Below are 20708 nucleotides of genomic sequence, written 5' to 3' on the forward strand. Positions count from 1 at the left end.
TCAGCCCATAGCTTCTACAGAAGAGTTCTCCAACACGCAGGTGTCCACTCTCCCCAAGGCCCCGAATCCCGGCATGTTTTCACCAGCTGTTCTGCGAGGAAGGTCTGCTACTGGCTTCCTGCACTGGCTCTCCTGGGTCACCTGGAACCACAGTCCACAGCGATTCAGCGACACGCTGCGACGGCTTGGGTCACTCAGCGCAAACTACACGGAGAGCAATGCCGGCCGGGGATGCCTGTGCTTGGCAGTCTCTGTCAGTGGCGCCTGTTCCAGAGCTATGGTCAGCCCTCCCACACCGTCCACCAGCTGGGTCACTCAGGGCAGGTGGGCTCTCAGAGACACCCATCTCACTAAACACACGCAGCAGAGGTCGTGCTGAGCAGAGGAGGTGGGGACGCAGAGCAGGGTAGCTGCCCTCCTCCCCCGAGGCACCGGCAGGGAGCAACGCTGTGGCTGCCCTCCCTGCCACACCAGCTCCCTCGGCTGCTGCCACGCAGGGAAAGCCTCCATCACGCAGACACCTTGAGCTTCTTCTTCTTGGCCTTCAGCATGGGAGGCAGAGAGATCTTGAAGGCTGTTCTGTAACGACACAGAGGGGCAAGCACAATGTAGCGCTCCAAATCGGCCAAGAAGGCCCCCCCATGGCCCCCGCACCCCCCACGGCCCCCCCATGGTCCCCACGGCCCCCGCTCCCCCCACAGCCCCCATGGTCCCCACGGCCCCCCATGGTCCCCACAGCCCCCCATGGCCCCCCATGGTCCCCACGGCCCCCCCATGGTCCCCACGGCCCCCACGCCCCCCCATGGTCCCCACGCCCCCGCACCTCCCACGGCCCCCCACGGCCCCCCCATGGTCCCCACGCCCCCGCACCCCCCACGGTCCCCGCGCCCCCCACGGCCCTCACGGACACTTACTCGCAGGTGGTGCAGATGGGGCTGAAACTGCAGAATACTGCCAAGGGAAAGCAGGTGCATTAGGAGACACGGAGTGGAGGTGCCCTCTGCCCTCTGCCCTGCCCCGGAAGAACTCGTCAGCACAGGAACTCACTGGACAGGCACACGGAGCAGACGTAGCCAATCTCGATGAGGTGCCGATGACAGAAGCAAGCAGCCCTGTAGTCGACATGGACGGGGGGTGGCAGGATCAGCTGCGACCTCTGGTCTTGATCCGGAAGAAAAACCCACTGTGAGGGGAAAAAGGCAAAACACGTTTTATTTAAAACAGGCCAGGGAATCCAGGAGGTCAGGACACAGGCACCCCAACACTAAGGGGACACCGGATGAGGCCTTCCCGCCGAAGTCTCCTGCCAAACGCATTTTGTTCTTCCGGCCAGTTTGGAGCACCATCCCTCAGGGCACCATGTGGGCAGCGGGCATGTGACCTCCCGCACACACGCACAGTTCCCAGCCGGAGTCGTCGCCCCTCACGCTGCAGCTCCCGACCTCCAAGGCCCCCAGGTTTTTCCTTCCCTCCGGACAGCACGTCTCAGAAGCCTCCGCGCGGCTGTCCCCCGTGCTCCCCGCACACACCCTACTCCAGGTGGCAGGGCCGCGGCGTCCTCACCAGCAGGTACTGCAGGACCGAGGGCATGTGTGGCACTTTCAGGTACAGCCCCCCAGTGATGTCACACGCCTGCAAGACACGCGAAGCACTCAGCGCTGCCGGGCACGGGAGCCCCTCTGTGATGCCTCGGCAGGAGAGGAGACCCCGATGCAGAGGGAGGCGGGCCCAGAGGGAGCGAGGGCAGGGAGCGAGGGCACAGCATCCACCCTGGAGGGCAGGATGTCAGGCGAAAAAGCCAGGCACTGCACGTGCCCACGCAGCCATGGAAGTTGAAGCCTGGACACCATGTCAGAGGGCAGGACGGTGATGTCTCAGAGGCCAGGGAGGGGCTGAAGGGAGCGTGGACACGGTCAGACGGGCGCTCCCACACCATGCAGCCGAGAAACCGGCTCCAGTGGACATGCACAAGCCAGTGCGCACACAGTCCAGCCGGCACAGGGCCCGCACGTGCCGACCAGCAGCGTGAGCACCAGGGCAACGCCACACCTGTCTGCATCTCCCTCCCCTCCGCCAGCAGTAACCCACCGAAGTTCTGTTTTGTTTTCTTTTGTTTTTGCTTTTAACTGGTCTTTTAGGAAATAAGATTCCTGTGGGCAAAAATCATCTAGCAAGAGCATGGAAAAATCTCTTCAGCCTTATTTTTCTTTCTGTCTGGCTAAAGTGAAACTCAGTTCTAAACTTCTGATTAAAAGCACATCTAACAGCACTAAGCACCAGAAACACCACACAAGTAATACGTAAGGACGTAATTTATGACTTTCTAGCAGCCACATAAAAAGGGGAAATTAAACAGCTGGGACCAGTTAATGACATATCACTTTTGTAACTTGATACATCCAAGCCACGCTAACATGTATTTAATATAAAAATTGCCTTTCCCAACAACCAGTCAAGCAATCGCCCAACACACACCTGTTGGAGCAGGCCTGAGTCGGTGTCTAGAACGCAGGCGTCGATGAGAATGCTCTGGAAGGACGAACACAGGAAACACGTCCTCATTCTGAGTCCACTGCGCCACGCTGTTCTTTGCTGTTGTCTTTTTTTTTTTTAAAGAATCAACTTTTAAATCTTTTCCTTCCCCCCCAACAAAGTATTTATTGGGCCCAGAGCGGTAGCCTAGTGGTTATAGTGCTTGCCTTGCATGCACCAGGATCCATATGGGTGCTGGTTTGTGCTCCACTTCCCATCCAGCTCCCTGCTCGTGGCCTGGGAAAGCAGTCGAGGACGGCCCAAAGCCTTGGGACCCTGCACCCACATAGAAGACCCAGAAGAGCTCCTGGCATTGGATTGGCTCAGCTCTGGCTGTTGTGGCCACTTGCAGAGTGAACCAGCAGATGGAAGATCTTTCTGTTTCTATAACTCTGACTTTACAATAAAAATAAATAAATTTTTTTTTGAAGATGCACTTATTTATTTGTAAGGCAGAGACAGACAGCTCTTCCACCTGCTATTCACTCCCAGTGGCTGTAACCGCTGGGGCTGAGCCAGGAGCTCTTCCCACATCTGCCTCATGGGACCAGAGGCCCAATCACCCGGGCCAGCCTCCACTGCCTTCTCAGGCACATCAATGGGGATGATATCAGTAGAGCAACCAGGACTCAAAGCAGCGTCCATATGAGGTGTTGGCACTGCAGGCGGCAGCTTCACTCCCTATGCCACGATGTTGGCGCCATACCAGGCTATCCGTAAAACAGGTCACTTAATGTGTGTGTGACTGCTGGCAGTTACGCCATCCAAAGCAACCAGGCTTTGGCTGGGCCGTGTCACAAAGCCAGTAGGTAGAAAGGCTGTCAGTCACTCCACCTGTTCCCAAAAGTAATGCTGCTCCCACTACACAGGCCCCACTCCCAGGGGGTACTATGCACGCAGTACTGCTCCCACTGCACAGGCCCCACTCCCAGGGGGTACTATGCACGCAGTACTGCTCCCACTGCACAGGCCCCACTCCCGGGGGGTACTATGCATACAGTACTGCTCCCACTACACAGGCCCCACTCCCGGGGGGTACTATGCACGCAGTACTGCTCCCACTGCACAGGCCCCACTCCTAGGGGGTACTATGCACGCAGTACTGCTCCCACTGCACAGGCCCCACTCCCGGGGGGTACTATGCATACAGTACTGCTCCCACTACACAGGCCCCACTCCCGGGGGGTACTATGCACGCAGTACTGCTCCCACTGCACAGGCCCCACTCCTAGGGGGTACTATGCACGCAGTACTGCTCCCACTGCACAGGCCCCCACTCCCGGGGGGTACTATGCGTGACCACAGCAGTACTCTTTTTTTCTTTTTAAAAACATCAGAGAAGAAAATGTAGGAATCATAATTCATAAGAGCACTTTAGGCATTTGTGGGCTCAATACATCGCATCCTCACACACTTTACTACAGCAGAGAAAATGCGGCACGGTGCTTGCGGCAATGCCTCAGAGCAGAGCCCCTGGGCCAAACGGGGTCTCCAGCCCACCATGGACCTGTGCCACCTGTGCCCTGGGGACCAACTGGGGCCTCAAGGGCCTCAGGATCCACACGGCAACAAGGCAAACACACAAGACGCATCCCGGACTCCTGTGCCCCTGATCGCCGAGCAGAATCTTCCAGAAATGGAACCAGTTCCCTCATCATCCAACAGGCCCCACACACCTGCTTCTGTGCTGCGAAGATGACATTCATGAAGTTCATGTACTGCAGCGCGCTGTCTTCTGCGGCCTTAATCACCTACAATCACAGCCTCGTTAGGCACATCCAGGTCTCCCAGACCTCGTGGCCCCGGGAGCCACATCTAGGAGCATCTGCAATGTACCTGCCCATCAAAGCAACAGTACCCCACCACACACAACAGCCCAGCTAGCACAAACCCAGAGAGCACTGAGAGGAGAGGGTGGGCATACACGCCCCCAGTCAGGGGAAACAGCTGCCATAGGCAACCGTCACACACAGCATCCAACACGGTACCGGAACATCTCAGGCACTCGTCGCAGCACCTGCCCGGAACTCAAGTCCACACGCATGCTGTCAGGCAGCTACGCTGAAAACACTTTGCGAACCCCTTTCCTGTCACCCGTGTTTGCAGGACTGACATTTGTTCCCGAGTAGGACCCCATCCTTTAAAGTTGTCCTGTTCAGCAAGGCGCTTCCCTTCCTAAGCTGCCCCGACGATGATGCTTTCAGCTCAGTAGTTCACATGAAAAGCTTTCATGTCGGGCAGGGCTCAGCAGGGAGATGATCAGTCCCCGTGCAGGGCTGACCGAGAGCCTTCCCCTCAACGCGGTGCTCCCTCCATCACCAGTCCAACTCTCCCCAGCTCAGCCCTGTCCCAGGCCTGGCCCTCTCCACATGTGCAGCTCACGGCTGCAGCCTCAGTGTGCTGCAGACGGGTGGGGCAAGTCGCATTAACTTCCAGAATGTTCCTGCCTATTCTCTTGGATTTACTCTTCCAGACACACTGTGAGGGTTTTTAAAGCTCCCCACTGGGCCAGGCAGGGGAGACCCCGGCCTCCGGGACAGTCTGACTGAGGCGGCCCTGAATTCCCAGGGTGATGTTCTAAAACCTGGGCGCCAGGAACGAAAGGGAACGCTCCCTTCAACTTGCAGCTCTCTCATGGTCATTTGTACATGCGCTTGTTAAGCCAGCTCTGGGCATGCGGCACTGTCTTCCTTCTATGATAGGGCATTTTCTAAGGGGCCTTATTTCCCATTACGGGCTCCAACCATCTACGGATCTAACCACACAGGCTCGACCTTGGTAATCTTACCAGAATCCTGGACTTCATCTCCTGATTATCTGTGGAGAGAGAAAACACAGTACAAGTTACAGGAATAGCTTCATGCTGTTATCAGCAGAATGTTAATAATTTTCCGTCTTACACATGTATGGTTTCTAACTGACTTTAAAACATTGTCCCAAGCCCACGGTCATGAAACAAGAACTACAACTCTGATAGAAAAACACAAAATCCTACCTTTCACCTCCTTGTTCATTCTGTGAATATCTTCATAAGCATTAAGGAATACAAGAATGTTGTGTCATTGTACAAATATATGCAAACAGTAAGAAAAAAAAAAAAAAACCTCAGGTTTTGGTTAAAGCACCCACCTGGCACACGGGTAAGACTCTACTGCCCGCATGCACCCACTGCCCACATATGGTCCCCATTACCCATGTCGACATCCGCTGGGCCTCCTCATCTGGTCTCAGGAGAGTAGGAGTCCAACAGCAGCTTGGCCTGCCATTCCCCACCATGTGCCAGCCCTGGCTTGGTCTAACCACCAGGCAACCGGACTCCAAATCTAAGATGAACACAGGCAGCTTAGCAACCTGCTGCTGCTCCAAGCCACTTCCCTACCAGCCTCACAGTGAGTAAACAGCTGGGAAAATGCAACACGGCTCCCAGCACGGCCACGAGCCACCCAGGAGGACAGCGGCCGGACAAGCCTCCAGAAGCCCTGGGCATGGGAAGAGCCCTGAAGGGGAGCTGCACTGCCCACTCCTCCTCCAGTTCAAGTTCCCACATGTGAACCACAAAGGCATCACAGGCAAGATGAATGTATCTACCACCTCCCGTTCTCCAAGGCTCAGGGCTGCGTGGATGTGGGCACACGTTTCTAAACCAGGTACGAGCCCACAGTGTTAAGTGCACAGGCTAGCACCGTGGTGCAGTGGATGAGGCCACCACTGAAAGCATCGGTATACCGTATCAGAGCACCGGCTCAGGTCCTGGCTGCTCTCCCAACGCTAGTGTGCCTGGGAAAGCTCATGAGACGGCCTGAGTACTTGGGCCCCTGAAACGTCTGGGAGACCCACATGGAGTTCCAGGCTCCTGGCTTGGTCTGGTCCAGCCCTGGCCACTCCAGCTACTTTAGGGAGTGTCCCTCCAACAAATGAGCGCATCAGGATACAGCAGAGGGCTTTGGCCAGGGATCCTGCCAGCAGGGTCTCCGTATGCTGCCCCTTCAGGTCACCTGCAAACATTAACAAAAGTTACAAAGGGGGATTTATAAGTACTGTCTTGCACTAAAGTCATTTTCAAACAAAAGCATTTTTTATGAATGAAATCAAGTGCTGACATATTCAAATGAGGTTTAAAAAAACATACAGCGATTTATTCTCAGTATTGCTAAATAAGCAATTGGTGTTGTGTCAGGAGCAGGAATGGGGGTGTGGCTGCTGTTGGCTGGGTATGAAGCTTTAGTTTGAGAAGGAAGGTGCTGAGGAAGGCACAGTCACCCACAAACTGTAAACTTAGAAATGGTTAAAACGGTGAACTTTTTTACATGCATTTTATAACACACAAACAAAAAGTCACCCTGGGGCCGACACAGGTAAAGCCACGGCCCTAGAATATTAGCATCCCACACGGTGTGGGTATGCTCCAGCTGCTCCACTTCCAGACCAGCTCTCTGCTAAAGCGCTCAGGAAGGCAGAAGATGGGCCCTTGCCACCTAGTGGGAGTCCTCGGGGGAGCTTCTGGAGCCAGGCTGTGACCATCTGAGAGAGTAAACCAGGGGACAAAAGATCTTGGTGTGCGTGTGTATGTCTGTCTCCTTATCTCTAATTTGACCTCTTAAATAACATTTAAAAAAAATAAAGGAAAAAAAAAAAGAAAATGACAGAAGCAAGGAAAGAAAAGAAAAAAATAAATAAATAAAAAGAAATCCTAAGGCTGCAGCTCCAGAGACCAAGGCACCAAGACGGACAGCCTGTGCAGTCGGCTGGCCCGGGACTGACGGACAGCCTGTGCAATCGCCTGGCCCGAGACTGACGCACAGCCTGTGCAATCGCCTGGCCCGGGACTGACGCACAGCCTGTGCAGTCGGCTGGCCCGGGACTGGAAACCCCTGGGAATGGCAATCAGGAAAACCCTGCTCACCACAGGAAGCACCACTGCCCCAAGGCCGGTGCTCTCGGAAAGATTCTAGCACCCCTACAGGAGCATGCCCTAGGACAGGAGCTTCGGAGGACCCAGTGAAGCTAGAGCTGCAGGTCCCTGTTCTTCCCTCCAAGGCACTGGCTGAGAAACCTCCACCTCCAGCCACTGGCCAAGCAGAAAAGGCCTGGGAGCCAGGACGGCAGCTTTGAGTTTGATACGACCTTGGGGGACAGCCTGGAAGGAATCTAGCGGGCAGGCGGGCCGGGGGGAGGGGACTATGACAAGTAGGGTTGGGTCTCCCCTGAAGGGCTGTGGCTCAGCAGAACATGAGGACACACTGGGCACTCACTACTAGGGGATGTCAGAGCACCCAGTAGGTCAAGGCCAGGGATGCCGCTGAGTAACTGTCTCACACAAGAGACATACAACCAAGTGCCATCCAGCTCCACACGTCAAAGCGACCTACGTGGCAACTAGGGTCAGAGCCGGGAGATCCTCCTGAGATTCCACAGCACACTGGATGCTGGGCACGAGAAGGGCATCTAGAGAGATCAGGAGGCCATGACAGGCTCAAAGCCAGGAGTCACCAACAAGCAGAGGCTGCCGCGGAGGGCAGGCAAGTGTCACCGGGCCGGAGGACAGAGGGATGGGAGAGAGGAGCGAGCGGACCAAGCAGACCACACCGAGGGCCCAGGAGTCTAACAAAGCCAGCTCCATCTGCAAAATCACAGCAGGAATCATTGTGGTTATCATAACTATAACAGCTGTTACTTTGGGTCATTAGGTCTTTAATCTCCTCTGCAATAACTTCATTTGCTGCTGTTAACAGTTCGTATTTCCCATCTTTACTTCCAGAAGGGTTAAATTCAGCAGGTGGGTTGCCAGGGTCTCCAAAGAAGTCTCCAACTCGACCATTCTTCCCGGGATACAGGAACCGGCTGAAAGAGAGCAGGGAGAGCTGCTCACCCAGGACCTCAGGCCCACTCACACGCAGACGCAAAGTGGTAGAGATCACAGATCAGATGGTCACCCTCCGCACCCGCACATCCCACATCCACGGGGTCACTCAATCACCAACTGAACACATGCATCTCTAAACTGTGCAGGTGCTACACACAGAGCCCTCACAGCATGTCAGGTGAGCCAAGAGGTCCACAGAAGATCTAAAGTCTACCAAAGATGTGCTAAATCCTGTGCTAACAGTCCATCATCTACATGAGTGGCCTGGAGGCTGACGGCACCAACTATGCACCTGTGATACGCGACCATACATTTTAGTCTTGAAAAATGAATAAAATAAGTGAAATGGCAAACATTTGTCTGCCTCCACAGAATGTTTTAAAGCAAAAATGATGCAAGGTTAATTTCCTGAAATGGTCCAGAGTACACTCAAAATAGCTCCATTCACACCAAATTCTTTTATTTTTAAAGACTCATTTATTTTTATCAGAAAGGCAGATTCACAGAGAGCAAGAGAGATAGAAAGATCTTCCATCTGCTGGTTCATTCCTCAGATGGCCACAGTGGCTGGAGCTGAGCCAATCTGAAGCCAGGAGCCTCCCATGCTGGTGCAGGGTCCCAAGGCTTTGGGCCGTTCTCGACTGCTTTCCCAGGCCACAAGCAGGGAGCTGGATGGGAAGTGGAACAGCCAGGACAGAAAACAGTGCCCATATGGAATTCTGGTGTGTGCAAGATGAGGATTTCGCCACTGAGCCATACGCCAGGCCCCACACCAAATTCTAACCATGAGCCCATTATCTACACCATTCAAAAATAAACCTGGGGGGCCCAATGTGGTAGCCCAGTGGATAAATCCTCATCTCTTATGCACCAGGATCCCATACGGACGCCAGTTCGCATCCCAGATGCTCTACTTCCCATCCAGCCCCCTGCCTGTAGCCTGGGGCAGCGGAGAAGGGCCCAAAGCCTTGGGACCCTGTGCCCACACAGAAGACTGGGAGGAGACTCCTGGCTCCTGGCTCTGGATCAGCTCAGCTCCGAGCATTGCAATTGTTTGGACAGTGAACCTGTGAATGCAAGGTCTTTCTATTTCTCCTTCTCTGTAAATCTGACTTTCCAATAAAAATAAATAATTTTCTTTTCTTTTTTTTTTTTTTTAAGATTTATTATTATTGGAAAGCCAGATATACACAGAGGAGGAGAGACAGAGAGGAAGATCTTCCATCCGATGATTCACTCCCCAAGTGAGCCACAACGGGTCGGTGCGCGCAGATCCGAAGCCGGGAACCAGGAACCTCTTCCGGGTCTCCCACGCAGGTGCAGGGTCCCAATGCATTGGGCCGTCCTCGACTGCTTTCCCAGGCCACAAGTAGGGAGCTGGATGGGAAGTGGGGCTGCCGGGACTAGAACCGGCGCCCATATGGGATCCCGCGGCTTTCAAGGCGAGGACTTTAGCCGCTAGGCCACGCTGCCGGGCCCAAAATAAATAATTATCAAAATCAATCAGCCCATCTGGGGCCAGTATAGGGCAGTAAGTTAAACCATATTAATGCAAGTTAAACTACCATTCCATACAGGCTCTGGTTTAAGTCCTAGCTGCTCCACTTGCAGTCCAGCTTCCTGTCAACATGCTTAAGAAGGCAGTGGAGGCCGGCCCCGGTGCTCGGGCCCCTGCTACCCCCATGGAGACCAAGAAGAAGCTCCTGGCGATCAGCTTCGGATCAGACCAGCCCAGCTCTGCTGGTTACTGCCATCTTGTGAGTTCATCAGTGGATGGAAGATCTCTGTCTCTCCTTCTCACTCTGTTACTCTGCCTTTCTGATAAAAATAAGTCTTTTCAAAAAATATTTTTAAAAATGCAAAACAACAAAAATACCCAATGAAACAGTGCCCTTGAAAAATCAAGATATACATTAAATGATTTTAAAAAAAGATTTTTTTCTCTCTCTCTCCCTCTCCCTCCCTCTCTGCTTTTCAATAAATAAATAAAAATTTGTATTAAAAGAAGTTCAGTGTACCCCTATGCAGCTCTACCCCCTGTGGGCCAATGCAGGTTCTCAGGTTCTATGGATGCAGACACGCTGCCTGCTAAGCCGCAGCTATCCTTCACAGAATCGCACACAAGGACGAGCACAGACATCTCTCAGGTCACCAACGGGCAAAGACCCCGGCCGCCGTACCTTTCCTGAATGTGACTCGCAATAACAGCAAGCTTGTTGGAGCGGTTCATGAACAGGTGGGAGTTTCCCAGCACCATCACGGCGTCTATGCATTTGGACAAGGTAAACTGCAGGAAAAGCAAAGACATGAGAAAAATAAACCAGCTACGCAAACTATCAGGCCCGTCCCCAAACGATGAAGACCTCATTTAAGTTACGCCGTCCTTCACCACTGCACTTTGCTCACGCATTCCCCTCCTCCAAAGCCACAAGGTCACATGGCAACTGTAAATTTTTTTTTAAGATTTGTTTATTCTTATTGGAAAGTCAGATTTTCAGAGAGAAAGATCTTCCATCCCCCAAATGGCTACAACAGCCAGAACTGAGCTAACCCCAAAGCCAGGAGTCAGGAGCTTCTTCCCAGTTTCCCACATGGGTGCAGGGTCCCAAGGCTTTGGGCCGTCCTCTACTGCTTTCCCAGACCATAAGCAGGGAGCTGGATGGGAAGTGGAGCAACTGGGACATGAACCGGTACCCATATGTGATCTGGCATTTGTACGTGGAGGATTAGCCAGTTGAGCCATTGAGCTGTGCCCAACCATAATTTTCTTATTGTTCTCATATATGAGATAATTGCATATTAGCTGGGAGCTGGATTAGAAGTGTAGCTGCAGGGACTCAAAAATGTGCTCCGACACGGGGTGCCAGTATTAGCTTATATTATATAGCTTATAGTATAAGGCAGCTGCTTAGCTCACTGTGCCACAAGACTGTACCTCCCCCGTCCCCCAGACCCACCCTCCAAAGCTGTTGCTAAAATCCCGGATGAATCAGATGGATCAGACCAGGACTGTGCAAAGGCCCTCAGGCAGTCTTACCTGGGACTGCTTCAATGCTTGCTTCCCCCACCAGATTGGGTTGGTATCAATGACGATAACCAAGAGATTTACTTCATCTTCTGAAAACACGAACAAGAGAGAACATTTAAAACAAGAAAAATGAATCAAACTAACATCACAAAATCATAAATTGAATCCAGAGCCGGCATCATTAAGCACCTTTAAATGCTTGCCACCCACACCATGAACTTACAGCCAGCCTGGACCTCTAAAGACAGGCAGCTGAGCGGGCCTTACCACACGCCTGTCTGACCCCAGCACCACGGCGGCCCCCGCAGTGACCACCCTGCCTAACACAGAGATGCTGGTTACAGATCCATCCACTGAGAACCCAAAGGCGCCTGCCGCGGCCAGGGCTGCAGGAACAAGGAGTGAAGGGAGACGCAGGCTCACCCTCCTGCCCAGCGGCAAGAGGACCGAGACAAGCAGCCAGGTGTCAGGAGGCAAAAGCCAAAAAGCAAAAAAAGCACTGTCAAGGCAAGGATCTTGTTGTGAAACCAATTCAGCTACTCTCCGGTAGGGCTGACATGACCACACAGGCCACCTGAGGCAGCAAGCATGAGGTCTGAGCGTGGGGTGCCACAGACACTGCGGGGAGCTCTCCGAGGCGACAGTCACAGCACAGGTGGTGAACGCCACTCCTCCTCCCCAACTTCCTTCCCGCAGGCCTGTCCCCCACTTCGGGACAGCTCCCACACTCATCTGTGACCTGTGTCCCCTACCTAGGGTAAGCTCCCACAGCTCATCTGTGACCTGTGTCCCCCACCTCAGGGCAGCTCCCACACTCATCTGTGACCTGTGTACCTGCAGACCAGCTCTCCCTTCCAGCACGGCTCCCCCACCCCCAGTTCTGGCATCCACAATCCCACACCCAGCTGGGTACACGCACACTGAGACACAGGTCACACCTCGCCGCGAGGACAGGCAGTGTGCTGTCGGACTCAGGGCTAAGAACGCCACATAACCAACGCTGCCTTAGGTTGGACCAAGCGGGCATTCCTGCTGCGCTAAGCCACCCAGCCTGCCAGCGAGGGGCTGGATTCCACAGACCACAGCTCCGGGCTGCTCCACCGCCCGCCCCGGCCGCCACAGCGCTCGCAGCCCGCCCCCCACACTGACCACACGCTCCTCCTCTTACAGTTAGTCTCGGGGTTTCTGATTTTTCATCCCAGTGCTGCCCATCATGGGAAGAAACGGTACATGGTGGTCACACGACACAGCACCCAGCAGGAAAGCATCGTGTGGAGTCTGTTACAGGCCTGGGCTCCCACACAGCCAGTGCGCCTCTGGTCCTGTTCTTCAGGCCCCGCAACAATTCCCACTCTCTGTGCCCACAGGGAAGACAGTGTCACCTAGCAGGACGGCGGCTGTATGCACCACAGCCCGTGGATTCTGCCTCTCAGGGGTGGCCGTGCACACACCACAGCACCAGGGGTGCGCTCCTCTGGGTCTCATTTGAGGACCTGCATCCCTCACAAAGCTATGGGAAGATTGAAAGTGATTCAGGGACCAAGCTCAGCGGCTCGAGCCCAGAATCCAAGGTTGTTCCCCGCACTCTCCATTTCCCACGGAGCTGCCAACGGCTCCAAGCTGCAAAGCCGACCTCCACGCCTTCCACTATGTACAACCTCCCGGGCCCACGTGACTACACCGACTGCAGAAACCCAAGTCGCCTCTCCCTACTCCACAGGCAGGCGCCACGCTCCTCCTCCCCCACCCCCGGCCCGGTCCGTCCCGGTCGCGGACTCCTCGACGCTGCTCCCCATGCCGTTCTGTGACACTGCCTGAGAGCTCCCATCACCTTCCCACACGTTGTGCCAACCGCCCGGCTCAACCGCCAACCGCCCGGCTCAGCCACCAGGCTGTCCACATCCTCCGGCCTCCCCCTCTCAGGTTCCCGCAGATCCCAGTTCCACAGAGACATCCATCTGACTGGGTCCCCCCTCAGAACCGGGATACCAGCCCTGGGAGCCCTCACCATCCGACACCATGGTTACCCGGCACCTCAGCGCGCCACAGGTGGCTGTGAAGCTGAGCGAACGCCACTTCCGGCGCCGCCGAGTGACGCCTTGACCGGTTTGGCCCGGGCCACGCGCCGTAGCCGGGACCGCCTCCAGGACGCCGGAAGTAGGGTGCGAGTGTGCGCGGCGCGCTGTCAGGGCTCTGGACCGGCTCGAGCTGGCACGTGGGGCACCGGGCTCCACGGACTCCCGCGACAGGAGGGTACCATGGACGACCAGGGTAGGTGTGGGCGCGGCGGGGCTGGCCTCGGCCCGGGGTGCGGCGCGTAGACCCCGAGACCCGCGGACGCCACACCCCCGCGCCCCTAACCCCGGGCGGGACCTGAGGCCGAGGGCTGAAGCCGGAGCGCGCACAGAGTGTTTGGGTGGAAGACACGCGCGAACTAGTGTGGTGCCAGGCCTGGCTGTGTAGGCCCCGCGTGGATTTCGAGGGACGCGTGGGCTGGGTGGCTGACCCCGCGATCCTCTTAGAACGTGGAGCAGGGGTCGAGGAGGAAAGTGACTTTTCAGTGACACTTAGGGGTGTCACCTTTCCAGAATAAGAAAGGAGTCTGGGGACCCATGGCCCCTGGGTCGTCCGGACCAGATACCCGGCTAGGGCCAGCAGGCGTTCACTAAAACGTCACCCCCTTTTCCTCCCTCCCCAGAGCTAATCGAATACTTCAAGTCTCAGATGAAGGAGGACCCTGACGTGGCCTCAGCCGTGGCGGCCATCCGCACCTTGCTGGAGTTCCTCAAGAGAGACAGAGGTCCGGGGGCGGCTGAGGGTGGGGGTGCACACAGCGGGAGATGCAGCCCCACCTGCATTGGTGGCCCGTGAGCTTGCAGAGGCCCCAGATAGATCCCCTCCCACAAATGGGCCTCAAGGCACCAGGACCATTTGGACCACAGCAGGAGCGGAGTTTGGCCCTGCCGTGAAGATGGTACTTAGGAAAGCTGTGTCGCAGTGCCCACCTTAGCCTCGCTCATCAGGAGCCAGGGCTGGCTTGGGTGTAGCTCCCAGCCCCCCGCCTCAGCCTGACCCATCCCCTGATGACTGTGGGTGCCTGGGGTAGGGCCACCCGATAGGAGCCCTCTGTGTGTGCTTGTCTCCAGGCCTCCTGAGTGGCCGTTTGCAGCAGCAGTTCCCACGCTTGCTAGCGTCTGTTCAGCTTTGGTTTGTATTCCTGTCTGCAGAAACCCCACTCGCTGCGCTGTCCTGCTTGTCCATTGCCACAGTGTTAGCCCATGGGGGTGGCCTGGACACATGGTTCTCTAAGACGGCCTCCAGTGGTCCTCCCCCTCATTGGCCTCCCATGCTGGCCTTCAGCCCCGTCACTGTGCCTGGAAATTGTCTGGGTCACAGCCCTGTGGTCCTGAGGTGTCCATAGGCACAGCCATCCCTGGGCTCTCATCTCTCCCTGAAAGCTTGCAGTGGACTCAGTGACCTCTGTGCCGGCCTGCCCCTGTCCAGGGGCGCATGCCTAGCTCCACAGCAACTCCTCGGCGAGCGACCGAGCAGGCACACGGCCCAGCGCGGGCTGGGCACTCAGGTGGCTCTTTGCTCCTGTGCAGGGGAGACAATCCAGGGCCTGAGGGCCAATCTCACGAGCGCCATAGAGACCCTGTGTGGTGTGGACTCCTCGGTGGCCGTGTCCTCCGGCGGGGAGCTCTTCCTTCGCTTCATCAGCCTCACCTCCCTGGAGTACTCTGTAAGCCGGGCCCGCCTGTGGGGCCGCAGCTGACCCAGCCCTGCCCAGGTCTGTCTTTCCCCTCACGCGTGTGTCTCCTCCCAGGATTACTCCAAGTGTAAGAAGATCATGATTGAGCGGGGAGAGCTCTTCCTCAGGAGAATATCACTGTCACGGAGCAAGATCGCAGAGCTGTGCCACACCTTCATCAAGGACGGGGCGGTGAGTAGATGCCCGCCGTGGGCAGCAGCAGGAGCGGGGCTGGGAGGCCGGCTGCCGCGGCCAGAGTCCCGGCTTTGCAGCTCGTGTCTGGCAGCCCCGGGGCAGTCCCTCAGCTCCTGCGTCCTGCTGCTTGGGCTGTGTCCTGTGAGGGTTATGAGACTCCTGACCCCACGCGCTGTTGGATGCTCAGCAGTGCACCCAGCACACTGTCAGTACCCAGTGGTATACCCAGCACACAGTCAGTACCCAGCAGTACACCCAGCACACAGTCAGTGCTTTGTAAATGTTGATCTCAGAACAGGCAGAGGGAAACAGCTGGGGCAGCCTGGGCCGTCCTTCACACAGTGTTCCCCCAGGCAGGTGTCTGGTCAGGGATGCAGTGGGTAGCGTGAGTTGCATCATCACGCAGCAACCCTGTCCCTCTTTAATGCTGAGTACGGAGCGTGTGCACCGCATGGAGACTCGACCTTAACGTCACTGCTGATGCGTCACAGAGACGTGGGGCTGCTCAGGGTTTACGAGTTGGGGGAAGGAAAGACAGGACGGGCAGGTCACACCAGCCTCCCTGCACGTGGCCATCAGCCTGAATGCTGTCCCTCCAGCGGAGAAGGTCCTCTGCTTGGATGGCGGCCCCCTGCTGGCGGCCCAAGTGCATCCTTCACATCCCAAAATAGGGAGACCTGCCCACAGGAGCCTCACAAGAACCTTCAGATATACAGGCCTCGGGCTTGCAAGGGACTCAGCATGGGGCTTCCACATGCACCTGCTAGGGAAAGGGGAACCCATGTAGTCCTCCAGCCACACTACACGGCTCGGTGTACTCCATGGCTCTGTTGGAGGAAGCCATGGAGCACGGGGCACAGTGCAGGTGGTGAGAGACAGACCAGGCAGCGCTTCTGATGACGCTTCCTCAATCCGCAGCGAATCCTGACCCACGCCTACTCCAGGGTGGTGCTGCGGGTCCTGGAGGCAGCCGTGGCAGCCAAGAAGCGCTTCAGTGTCTACATCACAGAGTCTCAGCCGGACTTGTCAGGGCAAGTATCCTCCCGTCAGGTCTGCCCAGAGGCCGTCAAAGCAGAGCAGGCCTCGTGTGTCTGCCAGCCTTGCCACACTGTGACCCTTCCTGGCCCCATAGGAAAATTCACTGTGAATCTGCGGGACCAGAGAACAGGGCAGGATGGTTTGTGTTGTGAAAGTCAAGAGTTACAGAGAGAGGAGGGACAGAGATCTTCTGTCCGCTGGTCCTTTCGCCTTAAAAACCGTAACAGTCAGGGCCGGGCCAGGCCAAAACCAAGAGCCTGCAGTTCCTCTCGGGTCCCAAGGGGGTGGCAGGGGTGTAAGCGCTTGGGCCATCTGCTGCTGCTTTTCCTCCCATTGGCAGGGAGCTGGATTGATCCGTACTAGTGCTGGGGTACCAGCACCCCAGGTGGCAGCTTAACCCCAGGAGATTGCTCTGATGACAAGTTTTCACCAAGGAATAATAAATTGACATTTCCATCTCTCCAAGAGGAAAGTTAAAGCAAAGGTTCACCTTATTTTAAGTGTTCTTTTCTTACCAGTCCCTGACCAGTGTTCAGGCTAAACCATTGCCTGGGACGCTTGCATCCTATGTTGGAGCACTGGTTCATGTCCTGTCTGCTTCCAGTCCAGCTCCCTGCTCGTGCGCCAGGAGAGACCCACGTGGAGGCCCAGACAGACTTCCTAACTCCTGACGACAGCCTGGCCCGGCCCCAGGGAGGCATTTAGGGGGTGAAGCAGTATGGAAGACCTCCACTCTTCGAATAGTTTTCTCTATGCCCATCTTCCTTTCAAACAAATGAGTTTTTTTTAAATGATAAAAGAACCCCAATTCTTGTTTCCTTTATGCAGTGTTGGAATCTGCCCCGTAATCTATATAATTTTCAACTGCCATGAGTTACCACTGTGCAAATTATGTGATTTATAACACGTCACTCTGGGCCTTTCTCAGACTTTGTCTAACATTCTCAAAATGTCACCTTCAGTAAGAAAATGGCCAAAGCCCTGTGCCACCTCAATGTCCCTGTCACCGTGGTGCTGGACGCTGCTGTTGGGTAAGCACCTGCCCCTTCGTAGTGGACTTCAGTCCTTGCCCATCCCGGGGTGGGCTCCCAGCAGGGCATTGCGAAGGTTTGAATTGCCCATAAAACCACACTGGGCAGCGTCTCATCTCTTAATTAACAACTGTCCTACCCAACAAGCTCGTTACAGTGTGGGTGGAAGCGGGGGCTCAGGGATCGAGCCCGGGTACCAGAAGGGCATTGGAAGAGCCAGGTGCACAAGCCTGCTAGGTGGCAGCCAAGATCATCATTGCTGCTCCATGCCTGGCACAGCCATCCTGGGGCAAGGCCAGACTGTCATGTCATGAGAGTGCTGGGGCCGCCTCCCTGCAGCGGGGCTGTCCCTGAGCGGTGGGACACAGTGCTAGGCCGTCCTTGGAATTGCTGGGGCACTTGGCTCAGCGTGAGTTGCTTCTCCTGAAGACTGCGGTTACACAGCCCCTGGGCTGCTAGGGCTCAGAGGACAGAAGTGACCGTCTCGTGGGAGACATGCCCGAGATGGGGATGAAGGGAATCGGGATGGGACGGTGACCGACCGACACACACTCTGGCTTTCCTGCCAACTCGAGTGCACAGGAAGGCCAGGTCCGCTTCAGCCACACTCCTGACCAAGGCCACCCGGGGGCCCCGGCTGGCAGGCCTGGCAGGCACGTGCCCCGAGAGTAGAGTGTGGTCTCTGCAGAGGGTGAAGGGGAGGCAGCGTAGCAAAGCGGTGGTTGTCCTGTGTCCTTAGCTATATCATGGAGAAGGTGGATCTTGTCCTCGTTGGTGCTGAAGGAGTCGTTGAAAACGGAGGGATCATCAACAAGGTGGGTGCCCCGCCCCCCCGTGGCTGCAGGGCGTCCCCCGTGCCCTGACCGCCCCCCCAGCCTGTGGCTGCAGGGCGTCCCCGTGCCCTGCCCCCCCAGCCTGTGGCTGCAGGGCGTCCCCCGTGCCCTGCCCGCCCCCCCAGCCTGTGGCTGCAGGGCGTCCCCCGTGCCCTGCCCCCCCAGCCTGTGGCTGCAGGGCGTCCCCCGTGCCCTGCCCGCCCCCCCAGCCTGTGGCTGCAGGGCGTCCCCCGTGCCCTGCCCCCCCAGCCTGTGGCTGCAGGGCGTCCCCCGTGCCCTGCCCCCCCAGCCTGTGGCTCCAGGGCGTCCCCCGTGCCCTGCCCGCCCGCGCCCCATGGCTCCAGGAAGTCCCTGGTGCCCTGCCCCCCCAGCCTGTGGCTGCAGGGCGTCCCCCGTGCCCTGCCCGCCCCCCAGCCCATGGCTCTAGGAAGTCCCTGGTGCCCTGCCCCTGGGCCTGCGGCTCCAGGGCGTCCTCGGGGGTTCCCATGACGCACTGCACTGCCTTCCAGTTCTGGTTTAATTTTATTCAGAGATTGAACTACATAAAGTCTGTCTGTGCATTTACACAAAGCAAGTTGAATTTCATGTTAATCGGGCTGTTTGACCTCAGTGTGATTCATTGGTTTGTCTGTGCACTGCCTAACTTGAAAAAGCCACGTAAATTGTATTTTCACTTATGGCAAGACATTTCGAGCTTTGCCATTTCAGCCATTGCTGAGTGCACGGTTCAGGGTGTGAACTACCTTCAGTGTTGCTGCCACCATCCCTGTCCAGACCTTTTCCATTCTCCACACCCCTTCGACTCTGCCCCAAGGCCCCAGGCACCTCAGCCCGACCTCCCACCTACCCTTGTAGTCTGTGACCCTAGCACCGTGCCCCGTCTCATCCGCTCATCCTGCGGCAGTGTCCTTTGAGGGTGGCTGAGGTCTGTCCACGTGGCCTGTACAAGTCATCATTACCCTTTATTGCTGATCGACTTAAGTTCCCATCATCCGGAAAGTCCACCTTCTACTCGTTAGCAGATACCCAGAAATCCCACTCACTTAGAGGGCACCGAGTGACAAGCAGCACTAGGGTGAACTCCACATGCTGCCTGCGTCCTGCCTGCTGTGGGCACTGCCCCCTCAGCGCCGAGCCCTGGGGTCCTGCAGTTTGGGTTTCCATATCCCTCAGGACTAGGGATGCTGGACATCTCGAGGTGCATGGGAATCATAGATTTGTGTCCATCTGCCCACATGCTGTAGGAGCTCACTGCCCAGTTTTGTCTTCCCAGATTGGAACCAATCAGATGGCCGTGTGCGCCAAGTCACAGAACAAGCCATGTTACGTGGTTGCAGAAAGTTTCAAGTTTGTGCGGCTCTTTCCCCTCAACCAGCAGGACGTGCCGGACCAGTTTAAGGCAAGAAGTCCACCTTTGAAAGGCTCCACCTGGCCTTCCCCTCCCACTGCTGCGCCCCTATGTGTCCCTGGCTGTGTAGCCAGCAGGGTGGCTGGGAGCCAGGGAAGCTGACAGCTGGGAAGCCCCAGCTTTGCAGTCAGCTCAGCCCCCGACTCCCCAGTTACAAACCACATGACCCCTGGCTTCCTATCTGAGGTGACAGTACCACCTGCTGGGATGACCCTGGGGTGGCTAAGCACAGAGCCACAGAGGTCTGGGAGAGTCCCATAGCTGAGGATTTCCGTGCCGCCCCCTGCTGGCCAGGTGGGATAATGCATGCTCTTTCCTCAGTATAAGGCCGACACGCTGCTCAAGTCCATGGAGACGGGAGGTGACCTCCGAGAGGAGCACCCGTGGGTGGACTACACGCCGCCTGCCCTCATCACACTGCTGTTCACGGACCTGGGCGTGCTAACACCATCAGCTGTCAGCGACGAACTCATCAAGCTGTACCTCTGACCTCTGACCTCCATCCTGCCAACACTGCGTGGCCACAGCGGCCCTGGACCCGCGTGAGCCAGCTGAAACAGAACTGTTTCTTAGTGAAGATGTATGTACTAAAACTTTAAGTTAAATCTGGATCGTCTTTTTCGCTCACCTCACCTGAGATGCGTTCACAGCTCTGAACCCAGCTGTGCTCACGGCTTCCAGAAGTTCATCCAAGGCACTCGGTGAGCAGGGCAGCTGGCCCAAAGCAAGCAGAAACAGCCAGGCCAGAAAGCAGGTGTTCTAGGGACAGCCAGGCCTCTGCATGAAGTGACCACTGCCAGCCACAACGCACACACAGTGCCTTGGGGGAAGGCAGGCAGCGCACGGAGGGCGACCTGCCTCGTCCAGTGGGGGAACCTGCGGGGGGAGGCTGGGACGGCAGCACTCCCTCATGGCCTAAAAGCCCTGCACGCAGGGCAGAGACTTCGGCAGCACTTGGGGACCCAAACACAGCATCCATACGACGTGGTGACATCCTTTAAATAGTTTTAAAATCAGTGGGAACAAATT

General features: G+C 56.4%; 2 protein-coding genes across 2 annotated transcripts; one reads left to right on the top strand and one right to left on the bottom strand.

The window, feature by feature from the left end:
- Positions 1 to 236: 236 nt before the first annotated feature.
- GTF2H3 (general transcription factor IIH subunit 3) lies at positions 237 to 13514 on the bottom strand. The gene is made up of 13 exons (XM_004595348.3): positions 13432 to 13514; positions 11433 to 11512; positions 10576 to 10682; positions 8207 to 8373; positions 6465 to 6527; positions 5528 to 5557; positions 5321 to 5349; positions 4209 to 4283; positions 2476 to 2529; positions 1564 to 1632; positions 1048 to 1183; positions 915 to 951; positions 237 to 579 (listed from the first exon to the last, which is right to left on the bottom strand). The coding sequence occupies exons 1-13, from the start codon at positions 13442 to 13444 to the stop codon at positions 510 to 512; spliced, it is 930 nt and encodes a 309-aa protein (XP_004595405.2). The 5' UTR covers positions 13445 to 13514; the 3' UTR covers positions 237 to 509.
- A 51-nt stretch (positions 13515 to 13565) lies between these two features.
- EIF2B1 (eukaryotic translation initiation factor 2B subunit alpha) lies at positions 13566 to 20614 on the top strand. The gene is made up of 9 exons (XM_004595347.4): positions 13566 to 13694; positions 14122 to 14223; positions 15029 to 15165; positions 15250 to 15366; positions 16288 to 16404; positions 17374 to 17438; positions 18178 to 18253; positions 19545 to 19670; positions 20001 to 20614. The coding sequence occupies exons 1-9, from the start codon at positions 13682 to 13684 to the stop codon at positions 20166 to 20168; spliced, it is 921 nt and encodes a 306-aa protein (XP_004595404.2). The 5' UTR covers positions 13566 to 13681; the 3' UTR covers positions 20169 to 20614.
- The last annotated feature ends 94 nt before the right edge of the window (positions 20615 to 20708 follow it).

This window comes from Ochotona princeps, chromosome 29 (assembly GCF_030435755.1).
Source record: "Ochotona princeps isolate mOchPri1 chromosome 29, mOchPri1.hap1, whole genome shotgun sequence".
Lineage (NCBI taxonomy): Eukaryota > Metazoa > Chordata > Mammalia > Lagomorpha > Ochotonidae > Ochotona > Ochotona princeps.

Bases quoted from the DNA above. Each gene is read 5' to 3' on its own strand.
- GTF2H3 (XM_004595348.3), bottom strand. The intron at 8,374-10,575 runs GTACGGCGGCCG...GCTCTCTTTCAG, and splicing joins GCGAGTCACATTCAGGAAAG to CCGGTTCCTGTATCCCGGGA. The intron at 4,284-5,320 runs GTAAGATTACCA...CTGTGATTGTAG, and splicing joins AGATGAAGTCCAGGATTCTG to GTGATTAAGGCCGCAGAAGA.
- EIF2B1 (XM_004595347.4), top strand. The intron at 14,224-15,028 runs GTCCGGGGGCGG...GCTCCTGTGCAG, and splicing joins GTTCCTCAAGAGAGACAGAG to GGGAGACAATCCAGGGCCTG. The intron at 19,671-20,000 runs GCAAGAAGTCCA...CTCTTTCCTCAG, and splicing joins ACGTGCCGGACCAGTTTAAG to TATAAGGCCGACACGCTGCT.